The 12,285-nt window shown below is 47.0% G+C and overlaps 2 protein-coding genes and 1 long non-coding RNA gene across 8 annotated transcripts in view; 2 read left to right on the forward strand and 1 right to left on the reverse strand.

Annotated features, from left to right (window-relative positions):
• Nucleotides 1–12,285, forward strand: part of LOC135429145 (supervillin-like) — a 111,940-nt gene that overhangs the window by 19,798 nt on the left and 79,857 nt on the right. For 5 of the 6 annotated variants that reach the window (XM_064683365.1, XM_064683367.1, XM_064683361.1 and 2 more), the window contains exon 2: nt 249–4,338. In XM_064683365.1, coding sequence (XP_064539435.1) covers nt 249–4,338 — 4,090 coding nt within the window. Of the gene's footprint in view, nt 1–248; nt 4,339–12,285 lie in introns of those variants that run through there. The other variant, XM_064683364.1, reaches the window with a different exon arrangement.
• LOC135429144 (uncharacterized) lies at nt 4,390–6,673 on the forward strand. The gene is made up of 3 exons (XM_064683360.1): nt 4,390–4,454; nt 4,514–5,021; nt 5,226–6,673. Exons 1-3 carry the CDS (start codon nt 4,390–4,392, stop codon nt 6,207–6,209), a joined length of 1,557 nt encoding a protein of 518 aa, XP_064539430.1. The 3' UTR covers nt 6,210–6,673.
• Nucleotides 11,664–12,153, reverse strand: LOC135429156 (uncharacterized). The gene is made up of 2 exons (XR_010436375.1): nt 11,979–12,153; nt 11,664–11,921 (listed from the first exon to the last, which is right to left on the reverse strand). It is a non-coding gene; the product is annotated as an uncharacterized LOC135429156 (long non-coding RNA).

Raw genomic sequence — 12,285 nt, forward strand, 5'->3', positions numbered from 1 at the left:
AAAGACATCAAGACGGGGCTTAGCTGGGTTGGGCTCTGCTTATCTCCGGCTCTTTGAGCCAAGTTAATATTAAGTTAAGTCAAGTTAAATGAAATCTTATCGTTTGTCTAAACAGGCAACACATCAACTCTGTAGGCCCATTAAGTGCAAATAAAACAAATGTTTAAATAAAACTTATCTTGATTTAGCCGGCTATTGACTGTAACTAATTTATATCTCTCTCTCTCTCTTCCCCTCTCTCTCTGTAGACTGTTCAAACAAGTTGGCGTCCCCAGTTGCCGCTGCCCAAAGACGACGACACGAAAGCCACAAACCAAGCAACAACAACAACAACAATAAACACAACAACAACCGACAACAACGACGAATTGGAGATGGAGCGTCTGCGCATGAGCGGATCCGGATCCTCACAGCAGCTGTCGCATAAACAGAAATGGTCCTTTGGACGACTCTTTCGCAAAAAGAAGGATGCGGCGGCGGATTGCGCCAGCGCCAGTTCCAGCGAGGAGGACCGCAAGGCGGGCTTTGTGCCCGCCCAGCGCCAGAGCTCAACGAAGCCCAAAGCCAAACATCCAGCCAAGTCCGGACGGAGCAACAAGGCGCCCAACTTCGATCACATCGTGATGCCGGCAGCCCAATCGCAGTCGCAGCCGCAGCACATAGACAACGAGTTCTTTCTGCCCGTGGAGATGGTGCCGCCAGAGCCATACTATCAGAACCAGCCCGGCTACTACAGCCGCTCCAGCAACTCCCTGGATCGCCGGCTCTATCTGTCGCAGCAGCCGCCGGCGCCGCCCCACAAATCCCGCTCCGGTCAACGCGGCAAGGTGCCGGGCCACTCCAGCGAGGAGGAGATCATATCGCTGAATTCCTCCACCTTCTCCAAGTATCGCAGCGACGAGAGCATACAGGGATACGGCGCATCCGGCCAGAGTCGACGCAGTCGCGCCGCCCGCAACGAACGCTACTACAAAAGATTGTCCCGCGACGGCGAGGTGAGCCATGGCGGTGTGCCTGTCCAGCAACAGCAGCAGGTGATGGTGCCCACGCAGCGCTATAAGACGCAGCCGCTGCCCTTGTCCATCTACCAGGCGGCGGCTCCGGCGGCTCCGGATGCAGCACCCGCCAGCTATGTCTCCGGCTATGTGCAATGGCAGCCGCAGGCGCGTCCCTTGCAGAACTCCATGCAGAACGATGCGAAGCGCAGCATCAGCTACGATAGCCAAATGCATTTGCAGAACGTTAATGGACGGATGCAGACGAAGCCCGTGCTGCTGCCGCCGCCGCCGCCGCCGAGAGATCCGTTGCGGCGCGTCCATGCCGGCTACAGTTCCAGCGATTTGCGTCCCGTCTCCTATGCCTTCGATCAGGGCGGACGCTGCGTGTCCGACGATCGGATGTGGCAGCCACCGCATTACCAATCCGTGCACTCGCTCAATTCACAGCCAGGCGGAGGCGGAGGATCAATAGCCAGTGCTCCGGTCACCGAGCAGCCGTCGCATCATCGTCGCTTTATTACCCGCTCGGAGCGGAACGCTCTGCCGGGCAAGAAGTCGCTGCCCAATGGCATCGACTTCCACTATGTGGCCGATGCGACGCCGCGCTCCAGGAAGCCCATCCACATGCTGGACCCGAACGGCGGACTGCGTGAGTCAAAGACCGGCCTGCCGGCGTCCAGCGGCGTTTTGCGCACCTCGAAGAGCGGACTGCCGACCTCCAGCGAGGCCTGGGAGCAGCAGAGATCACAGCAACAGCAGGGGCAGCCCCTGGTTAAGCCGCGCTCTATTTCCAGTTCGAGAATCAGCGAGCTGCGCAGCTATCCCATGCCCATGTACTCTGAGGTGCAGAAGCCCAAGCGAGCAGCTCCCGCTCCCGCTGCCGCTCCCGTTCCCGCTGCCGTTCCCGCTCCGGAGTCGGACAACGTCATCTGCGGCAGTTTGCACATCAAGCCCGGCGAGCATGGCAGCCAGAACTATGTGGAGATACGACATCGGGATGTGCACAAGACCAACTCGATGCCGCATCATTACCAGCGTCGTTCCGGCGAGGATTTGCCCAACAAGTACGAGGAGTATGTGGCCGAGAAGCGGGAACAGCATCAGCAGGCGCCGGCGCCCATCTTTGCCGAACGCAAGGGCAGCGCACCAGCCATAGCGCCCATCTATTTTCCACGCAAGAAGCCCGCCAATCTGGAGGAGGCCATCAACGAGCTGGAGGCCATTTACAAGTCGCTCGGCCTCACCGAACCCAAGTCGGAGACCAAGTCGGAGCTCAAGTCGGAGACCAAGTCGGAGACCAAGTCGGAGTCTAAGCCGCGTCTGCCCACGCCGAGTGACTTTGAGAAATTCGCCTTGGCCCATGCCGATGACTACGAGGACGAGGACTCGCCGACGGGTGAGCCGGATTTGGTGCGCGACGATGTCGCCTATCGCAATCTGCAGCTGGCCAATTTGCAGTATCGCGCCGCGGACAGGCAGCCGCCCTTTGGGATACCCGTCGGACCGATTGTGCCGGCGCCGCAGAGCGACTATCTGCACGTGGAGTCGGTCAGCCAGAAGAAGAAGCAGCAGCAGCAGAACGGTTCACCGGACATTGTCAAGGATGATTTGGCGGTGCGTGCATTGCGCAAAGATCCGCCCGGGCCCAAGTCCAGCTTTATGTATCCCATGCAGAAAAAACAGCGGGCGACGCGAACCCAATCCGCCAACATCTACAATCTGATCCAGCGTGCCGCAGCGAAGCCTTCCGGCGGAGATCTGAGCAGTTATATCGAACTGTCCCGCAGCATTGAACGCGCCGGCTCCATGTCGAATCTGGGCGTGACGGAGGCGAGTGACACGAGCGATATACCGGGCACCTTGGATCTGCTGCGCAAACTCAAGGCTCAGGACGAGGAGCTCAACAGGAAGCCGCACATACCCTTCAGGCATCCGAGTCAGGGCGGCGCCATAGCACAGCTGCCGGAGCGACTGGGCCACGTGGAGGAGACGACCAAGTTGCCGCCAGTGCCAGCGCCTAGGAAGAGCCTGACGCCCGAGCCAATGCTGGAGGATGCGCTGAACAAGATTGCGCAGGATGCGCAGGCGAGCAGCATCAAGCTGACCCAAGAGCTGGACGAGCTGCGCAAGGAGGCGCTCATTACGGCTGCCCGGCTGCCCAAGCTAAACCCGGAGCAGCAAAAACTCGAGCACGAGCTGCAACAGATCGAGGCCGTCTCCGAGGCGGCCAAGCGCTGTGGCCAGCTGCTCCTCGATACGCTGCCCGACCACGATCAGCCGGATACGGAGCAGCCGCAGCAGCGAAAACTGCAGAAGGAGGGCAAACTGATACGCGCCATCGATGAGGTGTCCGAGGCGGCGAATGCGGTTTGCGAGAAGATCCTCAAGGATATTGTTACCACCGAACCGCCCGTAATTGTGCACGAGGCGCGGCAGGTGAAACAGGAGCAGCAGTTGGTGATGCCGCATCTCATCCGGAAACTGGATCCCATACAGTCGGACAAGATCGAGGCGATTGCCAAGCGCTGCATGCGACAGCTCAGCGAACTGGCCGAGCCGGAGCCCGAGCCGGAGCCGAAGCCGGAGTTGGAGCTCTCGCCGGACTACGACAATCTGGCCGCGTGTAATATGAGCACAGCTGGAGCTGGCACTGGAGTCCACGCTGATGCCACTCTCATTTGTCCCATTGCAGAGGCCCGGACACGGGCGCAGGCCAAGTCCCAAACGCTCGACGATATCGATCGCATTATGCAGGAGTGCGAGCGTCAGGCGCGGAGTAGCTGCAGCAGGACAACAACAACAACAACAACAACTGCATCCGGCACGGATGATCAGCGCACCACGGCGCCCAGCATGAGCAGCGGCAGCGGATGTGGGCGTGGCAGTCAGCAGGCAACCAACGTAAGCACCACCGCATCCTCGTTCAGCTCCAGCAGCGATTGCCTGGCCAAGTCATCTGGGAGCCCGTCGAACGCCAGCCGGCCGATGTCATCGAGCATAACGTCATTTAATCCGTACTCCTCGAGCGACTACATCAAGTCGCAGAGCAGCGATTATCATGCACCCAGCACCGATCCCATCAAGACATTCAGCACCACGTCCTACGATGCGGAAACGACGCCCAATAACACCACAATCAGCACCACAACCACAAGCACAACCAACAACAACACAAGCGAAAATCAAACCACGTCGTCGTCATCCGCCGCCTCGTCGCCTCCGTTGCAATTGACGCCGGTGCAATCGTCGCCCTCGCAGTACAATTCGAGCGAGGAGCTGGCCGCCATCTTTGGCATCGAGGAGAAGCCAGCGAAGCAGCCGCCGCCGGTTAATCCAACAGGTAAAGGCGTTGCCCCCGCCCAAGCACAAGTCGAAGAGACGAGCTCCTCAGATGCCGCTACTAATCCCCGCTCTGCTCGCGCTACGCTCCTCCAAGCTACCGCCAATACTAATCCAGTTTTGAATGTTGTTGATCCCAAACTTGAACCTCAATTCGATGTTAATACTACCAACAGCAGCGCCACCTGCCGCCCATCCGCATCCATAACCACTAATGACAGTGCTAGTAACTCTTGTAGTCATAGTTATAAGTTAGCCACCATTCCGGAACTGGAACTGGAGCTGGAGCACGAGCAGACACAAACAGAGACGTGCCTAAAGCTTTCGCCCAATTTCAATCGGATCTATGCCAGCAAAATAGACATTGTAATGGATAGGCCCGAGGTGGCGCCCCCTATCACCCAGTTTGATTCGTTAAGTTCGGAGTTGGAGGAAACATCGTCCAATCCGGACTCGGGTAACGCCAGTCTAGCTGATTTTCCGCTTGCAGCCCATGCGAATGCCTCGCTTGAGCTGCAAACCAGCTACAATAGTCGCTTTGAGGTTAGGGAGCACTACGTATCCGAGGTTTCGATAAGTACAGACGATGACAGCGATACCATGTGCGATGGGGCTAAGCAGGAGGCTGAAGAGTTTCCACGTTTGCCCACAGAGGAGGAGCTGCTCGAGAGCTTGCGTGAGGAGGCGGCACTTAACGAAACCGAGATTCCAATTGAACTAAATGTTGAGCAAAAACTTGACGAAACGCCCGCGTTAAGCAAGGCAGTTTATGACCTAGCGAGTGAATCTCTTATAAAAGAACTTAACGACAGTAGTTGCGATGAAAATGATTTAGTGTCAATTGCTCTGGACGAGCTGCAAGAGCAGTTCGAGAGCTTGCGTGAGGAGGCGGCACTTAACGAAACCGAGAATAGATCGAAGATTGCAAGTGAACTTAATGCTGAGCAAAAACTTGACGAAACGCCCGCGTTAAGCCAGGCAGTTTATGACCTAACGAATGAATCTCTTATAAAAGAACTTAACGACAGTAGTTTCGATGAAAATGATTTAGTGTCAATTGCTCTGGACGAGCTGCAAGAGGCGGCTCTTAACGAAGCCGAGAATAGATCGAAGATTGCAAGTGAACTTAATGCTGAACAAAAACTTGACGAAACGCCCGCGTTAAGCCAGGCAGTTTATGACCTAACGAGTGAATCTCTTATAAAAGAAGTTAACGACAGTAGTTGCGATGAAAACGAACTTGACGAAAATGATTTAGTGTCAATTGCTCTGGACGAAGCTTTGCTCGAAGAAATCAAAATTGACGAGAGAGCATTTAATGAACTTGCCGAATGTGAACTAGTTCAGCGCAAAAAGAGCATCGTTTACGAGACTCCGCAAATAAACCTGAGCATTTCCGAGGTGAGACTCAATTACGATACCAAAGCAGAGCAAGAGGAGAGTGAAACAACAGTTGTCAAGAAAGAGAGAGAGGAAGAGGGAGAGGGCGATGATATGCCAATTAAGGATACTATAACACGTAATGAGCGGCACAGCAGCAGCAGAGGCAGCGGCAGCGACAGCGACGTCGACGGCGAAGCCAATGAAATTGAGACGCGCCGTCGCCAAGGACTTCCGGCGTTGACAGACGAACGGCCAACGACCAGCTCGAAAGCGCTCTCCGTTTTTGGCGAGGTCCGCGATGTGCGACCAGCTGCGGCAGCAGGCGCGGGGGCGGGGGCGGGGCTCGGCGGCGTGACGCGAGGCGGTTTGACGACACTCGAGCACGTATTTGTTGCCTGCACCGTGGGCCTGATTACGCCCAATGATTTGCTCACATTGTGCCTGATCGTAATTGGTGTGATTATCATTGTGGCAATTGCGCTCACCTGAGCACACACACACACACACACATTAGTTGTTATTGCACAACTTGTTGTGTTTGTAGTTGTTTGTTGTTCTTGTTATTGTTGTTCAACAGAAAACACAAATTATTTATTCATTTTTTTCTGCCGCGGCAAATGAATCATTTTATTAATGTATATCGAAACGTTAGATTATTTTTTTATATATAGCCCAAAAGTATTCTTATTTATATATATTATAATTTAGTTGTATATTTATGGCTTAAGAACCACTGTGCAAATGCATTTCATCCACATCCGAAAACTAACTAAAAACTAATTTTCGTTCGATTTACCTAATGCATATTTTTTTAATTGTTAATTTGACTGCAACTTGTGCCAATGATTTTTTAAATGTCTGCTTTATTATGTTCTATTTTATAATTAATATATAAATATTTTCTAAGCACACGATCAAAAAAGAAATCGACGAACAAAAAACAAATTTTATATTCATATATTGACTAATCATGAAATATTTCCAAAATCTCTTTGTATATTTTCAGCTCAAAATTTAATAGTCTAAGTTTTTCATATAATTATGATGCTAATAACGATTTTCCTTACGTTTATATAAGTAGAAGTTTTTTTTGCTTTAATTTTTTCTATACATGTTAAATTTGATAAAAACAAAAACGGACGAACGCCAACACATAAATATTAATAATAAAATGTTATTTACGAAACGGAAACCGTGAAAAATTATTGTCCATGTTTTGTTTTATTGTTTTGTTTTTATTTTCATTTTTATTGCTTAGTTGTGCGTTTTATTTAATTTTATCTGCATTAATTAAAGATCTGTAATAATAATCCGCTCCTTTTTCCAGCTTATTGCCAAAATTATTTGACTAATAAAAAAAAGTAAACAAGTTTTGTGTCTCTTTAACGTATTTGTTGCTAAAATGCCGCTGCCAAAAGCCAAAACTTAATTATTGTAAATACAATTAACAAATGTTTATCTAAATTCATAATTTTTCAGATATTTTTTAATCAGATACAATTTTTAAATATTTAGAAAAATGTGAATCTCACTTTTGGGGTTTGCGTCTTGACTGAAACTTTTGTTTGCTCTCGAATTCGAAAGCTTTTTAAATAGGTTGGGAAATTTACTACATATGTATTGGTTAGAAACTCAGCTAAGCTGATATAGAATTTAACCAATATTTTGTTGGATAGTGTTTGCTATTTATTAAAATAAGCAAAGCTATATTATAAGCTATTTTAAAATTAGTTTTGATTTACGTTATTTTCTAGGGTGAAATTTTGAAATTATTAAGTTTAGGAAATTCGGACAAACGACTATGATTTACGTTATTTTATAGGGTGAAATTTTGAAATTATTAAGTTTAGAAAATTCGGACAAACGACTATTAAATGTAAGGTTGGGATATCCTTATACGATGTGTATAAGGATGTGTATTCACAATATGTGTAATCCTTGTTTACAAAACAAATTTCCCACGCCAGACGAAAATCCCATAGAAACGAGCACAAAAAAGTCGTCAGCAACAAAAGCAACAAAAATCGAAAGTCTTGCCACATTGTGGGGCGCCTCACCCCCAATTGTTGTTGTCGTCTGTTGACTTGACATAAAAAGGACATTCAACTGCAGGTCGCTCCTTGTGACCTTTTCTTGGTCTACAACAAATTTCGATAGCTAATGAAAGCCACTTAGTGGAAAAGTTGTGCTCTCAATATTTTTGGGGCTGCTTCAAGTTATTATGGCTCCAATCCAATTGGAACACACTCTTAACTCAATATAATGGAAACTTTAAGGCATGCTATTTGTTTTGCCTTTAATCTGTGACCCAAACGAAAGTTCATTCACCTGCCGTGAACCCAGCTGGCAAAACTAAATAGCAATAAAAATGTCACAAATCTAATTTGTTTAAGTCCCTCTACCATATGCGATATGCCATATGCCATATGCCATCCCCTAAGCATGCCCAGCTGGGGCTCTCGACACGACCGCAATTCGCCTGCTGTCATAAATAAGGCTCCTTGGCAGCCTACAACAACCGGAAAAGACAAGCAGGCTCTGCTTTTCAGCTCAGCTCAGAGGGTATTATAATTTTAATACCAAGTTGTTTTCCCTTCAAATTATGTAAGCTACCATGGGAAGCCAACTTCTATCTATTTACCAATTGATCGAATTAAAGACTTTTGTGGAAAAGTTATATCAATTGTCAAAGATCTTATCCCAGTCAGAGCAAAAATAGCTTTCAATACCATCTTAGACCTATTTACAGGGTATATAACAGTGTCATATTTTCGCGAGAACTAGTTAAAATTGCCCCTCGCCCAAGTTTTATTTGTAGCTATTGCCATACATTGTGGGCGTGTCCAAGTGGGCGTTTTGTAGCTGTTGCACAACTCGCTTCTAATTATGCGCGAGTCGAAATATCCTTTCAGTGATAATAATTATCACAGCCAAAGCAGACACAATGCGCCTTCGCCTAGTTTTCACCACAAATTACTCATACGCACACACACACACACATACACGCACACGCATTGTTACACATACCAACATAGAGTGTATCAAATGCTGCCTACAGTCGTGCGGTCAAGTGTGGGCCGCTCTCTTTGGCTTTGGCTACTGTTGCGCCGCTCGTTTGCGGTAAAACCTCTTCCCCCTCCCACTCCCCTTCTCGAGAATTGGTTGCATGCCACGCAAACATATTTGTAGCCGTTCATAGTGCTGTGGTCGCCGTTGCAAGCGAAACGCGTGTAAATCGTTTATATTTGTGGGTGGGAGAGAGAGAGAGAGAAAGAGAGGGAGGGAGGGAGGGGGGGAGCTCGCACTGCGCAGGTACAAACAAAATGCCACTGGCCCCAATTCTAAGGGTTGCAGCCGTTTTGTTGTTGTAACGGTTCGCTTGGTATAGTGGTCGCGGCGAATTCGCAAGGCACGGAGAGCGCGAGCGAATGCAAAGGGCCAAAGAGAGCAAGAGAGAATGGCAAGCGAGTTTTTGACAGCATTGCCAGAATCACAATATAATACCGATAAGCGAATAGCAAAAATCTAGTTATTTTTATAAATAAATGATTTAATCAATCCAAGCTTATATTTATCTCAAGTAAAGTTAAGCGCGTTTCAAATTAAATTTCGCAACAAATTTACCTGATTTTTCTCAGTGCACAACTCACACGAGTTTCACAGAGAGAAGCAGTTAGGGCGAGTTGCCAATTCGCCGCTGACTGTAAGTTGAAAAATAGAAAAACCGGCTACTGCTAATATCAGCTGTTGCCCGTGCTCCAGCTCCAGCTCCAACTGGTGGCGAGTGTTGCTCAGCGCTGGGTGTTGCCTGTGCTTTGGCCCCAGTCTGAATCTGGCCACATCTCGCGCAGTACGCACAGGGATATCCAGCAGTTCGCAGTGTACGCGCGTCGGCGGATCGTTTCGTTCTCGTAGTTTTCCATCAGAAAAATTAGCGAAAAATTTAAAAACAAAAGTGCAGACAAGACAAACGCAAAACAACTTCAATAAATTACTCAAAGCAAAATAGCGAAAAAAAGGTGCAAAAATTTGGCGTGAGTGTACATACATATATGCTTATCAGTATATATATAGTATTTATATATATAAACATTTCAGGCAACAGTTATTTTAAATACATTTGCCGGAATGTACATAAACCAGGTTAAGTTCAGGTCTGGCTGAAATAGTTTGTTGCGCGTATTAACGCCTTTTTTTACTGCCAAAAATAGTTTTGCGCTTTGTCAAGTACATATTTAATTTTGCTCAGCTCAGGTTGTTTGTCAAAAAAATTCGTTAGTTGGCTAATTTTTCTTGCCATTCATTTCACTTAAGTGGCATTTATAAAGGCGCCACGCCTACAGCCCTCTTCCCCTCTTCCCCTCTCCCCTGTTGTTGGCCAAGTTCAACGCACCAGCAACAGCAGCAGCTTTTAACGCATTTTTTGTTAAGCTTCATTCTTGTCCTGCTGCATTTGTTGTTGCCACTTTTTGGAGAGTCGCCATCCTCTGCTTCTTCTTCTTCTACTTCTTCTCCATGGGAGCTTACGTATTTACATTTACTTGAATTTGTGAGTGGTTTTTCGGTAGTTCCAAGAGTTCCAAGTCATTGTGTGGCCCAGGCTTAGTGTCTATCTATCCCTTTGAGTAGTTAAATGTGCTCTGAAGTTCAGTTTCCTCTCCCTAACGAGTATGACAAGTGAAGTTTTCGTCTGGAAATTGCGTTGAATGCAAAATGAGCTATTTCTTGGAATATATTGATTCAATAATCGCAAAAACTCATTTTTTCAGTGCCCAAATAGAGCCTAGTTAAAATTTGTCATTAAATGTGTAAAGAGCCAGTCAATTTGGTATATTCCTGATCGATATCAGTCGACATGGTTGTAAAAGCTTTATCAGCATCCAGCTAACACATATTATTGTGAACCACCTACAATTGAATTTATTCAGTTTCAGTGTTTCTCCCCTGTTAACAGCTGTCTATCGATATGTCATCGATATCAGTGTTACGTAACATTAATGTCAAATATATCGTATGTTAAATACTAGTAAGAGTCCAGGAATAGTTCGCCAGGGTATTTCATCTTCTGTTCTCTCACGAATATAACCTCATCTTAATTGTGATACTTTCGAAAAACGCGATTCATTTTTTCGCTATATCCAATTGTGGATCCGTTCTGACAGCAGCAAACACCACGCACACACACACAAACACACACACGCACACAACAAATTCGACACCCACGCATACGTGAGTACACACTTTGCCATTTACCTGTGGCTGCTTTTGGTTTATGTTTCTCTGCGTATCCTTCGCAAACGTGAGTGATCCAACATAATTGTGTTTCCATACGCTTCCCCGCTCCCCTCTCCCCGCGCTTCCACTGCTCTGGTCCCTGTCAGAGCGTTGCCTTTTAACCGTATTATAACGGTTATATGCACGTATGCACGAAATAACAGTTAAAGTATTTCAACATTCATTTGGTTATAAAAGAAAATTGCCAACTGATTGTTTGGTGGTTTCTGCTGCGGCCATTAACTGAGAAGGGGGGAGAAGTGGGAGAAGGAGGCAGACAGGGACATAGAGACAGTAAATTCGTCTGACTGACTGACTGACTGATTGACTGAGTGGCTGATTGACTGAATGCTGGCAAGAGGCAACTGACAACAAATACTGTTTGCATGTAAATACCCTGTATAAGCGTCGAACGAATGGGGTTTACTACTGTAAAAGCAAAAAGTTGTGTCGTGCGGGGTATTTCATGTGTGATCAATTTTTAACAAATAGCAAAAAACCAGTTCTCTAATACTCTAAATGCTATTGTATTTATTTTTTTATAAAATATTTATTTATTTATAAAATTCTTTATTTTTTTAAAGGGTAATTCAAATTCGATCACTGTCTCTAATAATCTAAATTTCTAATGTCACTGTATAGTAAATGCCATTATATAGAATTGATCCATTTATATTTTAAAACAATTTTTCAAGTGTGATATATATTCGAAAAATTCTATTGCGTGGTATTTCGTATTCGATCAGTGCCTGTTAATTTTGTTTACTTTTTGATCGTTCGTTTTGCTTTGGTTCTTTTGACTGCAATACGTAGGCCGCAAACAACGTCGGCGTCGCCGTCGCCGCTAGCGTTGGCGTCGCTGCATCCGGAAGGGGGAGGGGGGGGCGCATTGCGCACTCTTCGTCTCGTTAATCCGTCGCCCGTTGCCTGCGGAGAAACAATATGAATACCCCAAAGATAGGTTAGATTGGTGCTGGCGAACACCTGACAAATGGGATAATCATTCTGATCGAGTAGGCCAACGGTTCGAGTTTCAAAATTTGCTTTAAATAGACTCAGTCTTTTATCAAATTTCCCTATCCCGACAATTGTTGAACGTTTCTTGTTGCTTGCCGCACACACACACAAACACAAACAAAAAAAAAAAGAAAACACACACACACACACACAATAGAAAACGTCGGACAATTTTTTTTCGCATCACTTTGTATGGAAATTTCAAAGTCCAAGAACCAAATAGTAAATGTCGAAAGTCCAGTTGTCACCTGATCGCAGCATTTGTCCAGCGCAA

This window comes from Drosophila montana, unplaced genomic scaffold (assembly GCF_035044405.1).
Source record: "Drosophila montana isolate Dmon_TW-CO22-7 unplaced genomic scaffold, ASM3504440v1 contig_2592_1, whole genome shotgun sequence".
Lineage (NCBI taxonomy): Eukaryota > Metazoa > Arthropoda > Insecta > Diptera > Drosophilidae > Drosophila > Drosophila montana.

Coding starts and splice junctions, on each gene's coding strand:
- LOC135429144 (XM_064683360.1), top strand. CDS start 4,390: ATGCCGCTACTAATCCCCGCTCTGCTCGCGCTACGCTCCTCCAAGCTA. Junction 4,455..4,513: donor CTACCGCCAATACTAATCCA/GTTTTGAATGTT, acceptor TACTACCAACAG/CAGCGCCACCTGCCGCCCAT. Junction 5,022..5,225: donor TCGAGAGCTTGCGTGAGGAG/GCGGCACTTAAC, acceptor TTGCGTGAGGAG/GCGGCACTTAACGAAACCGA.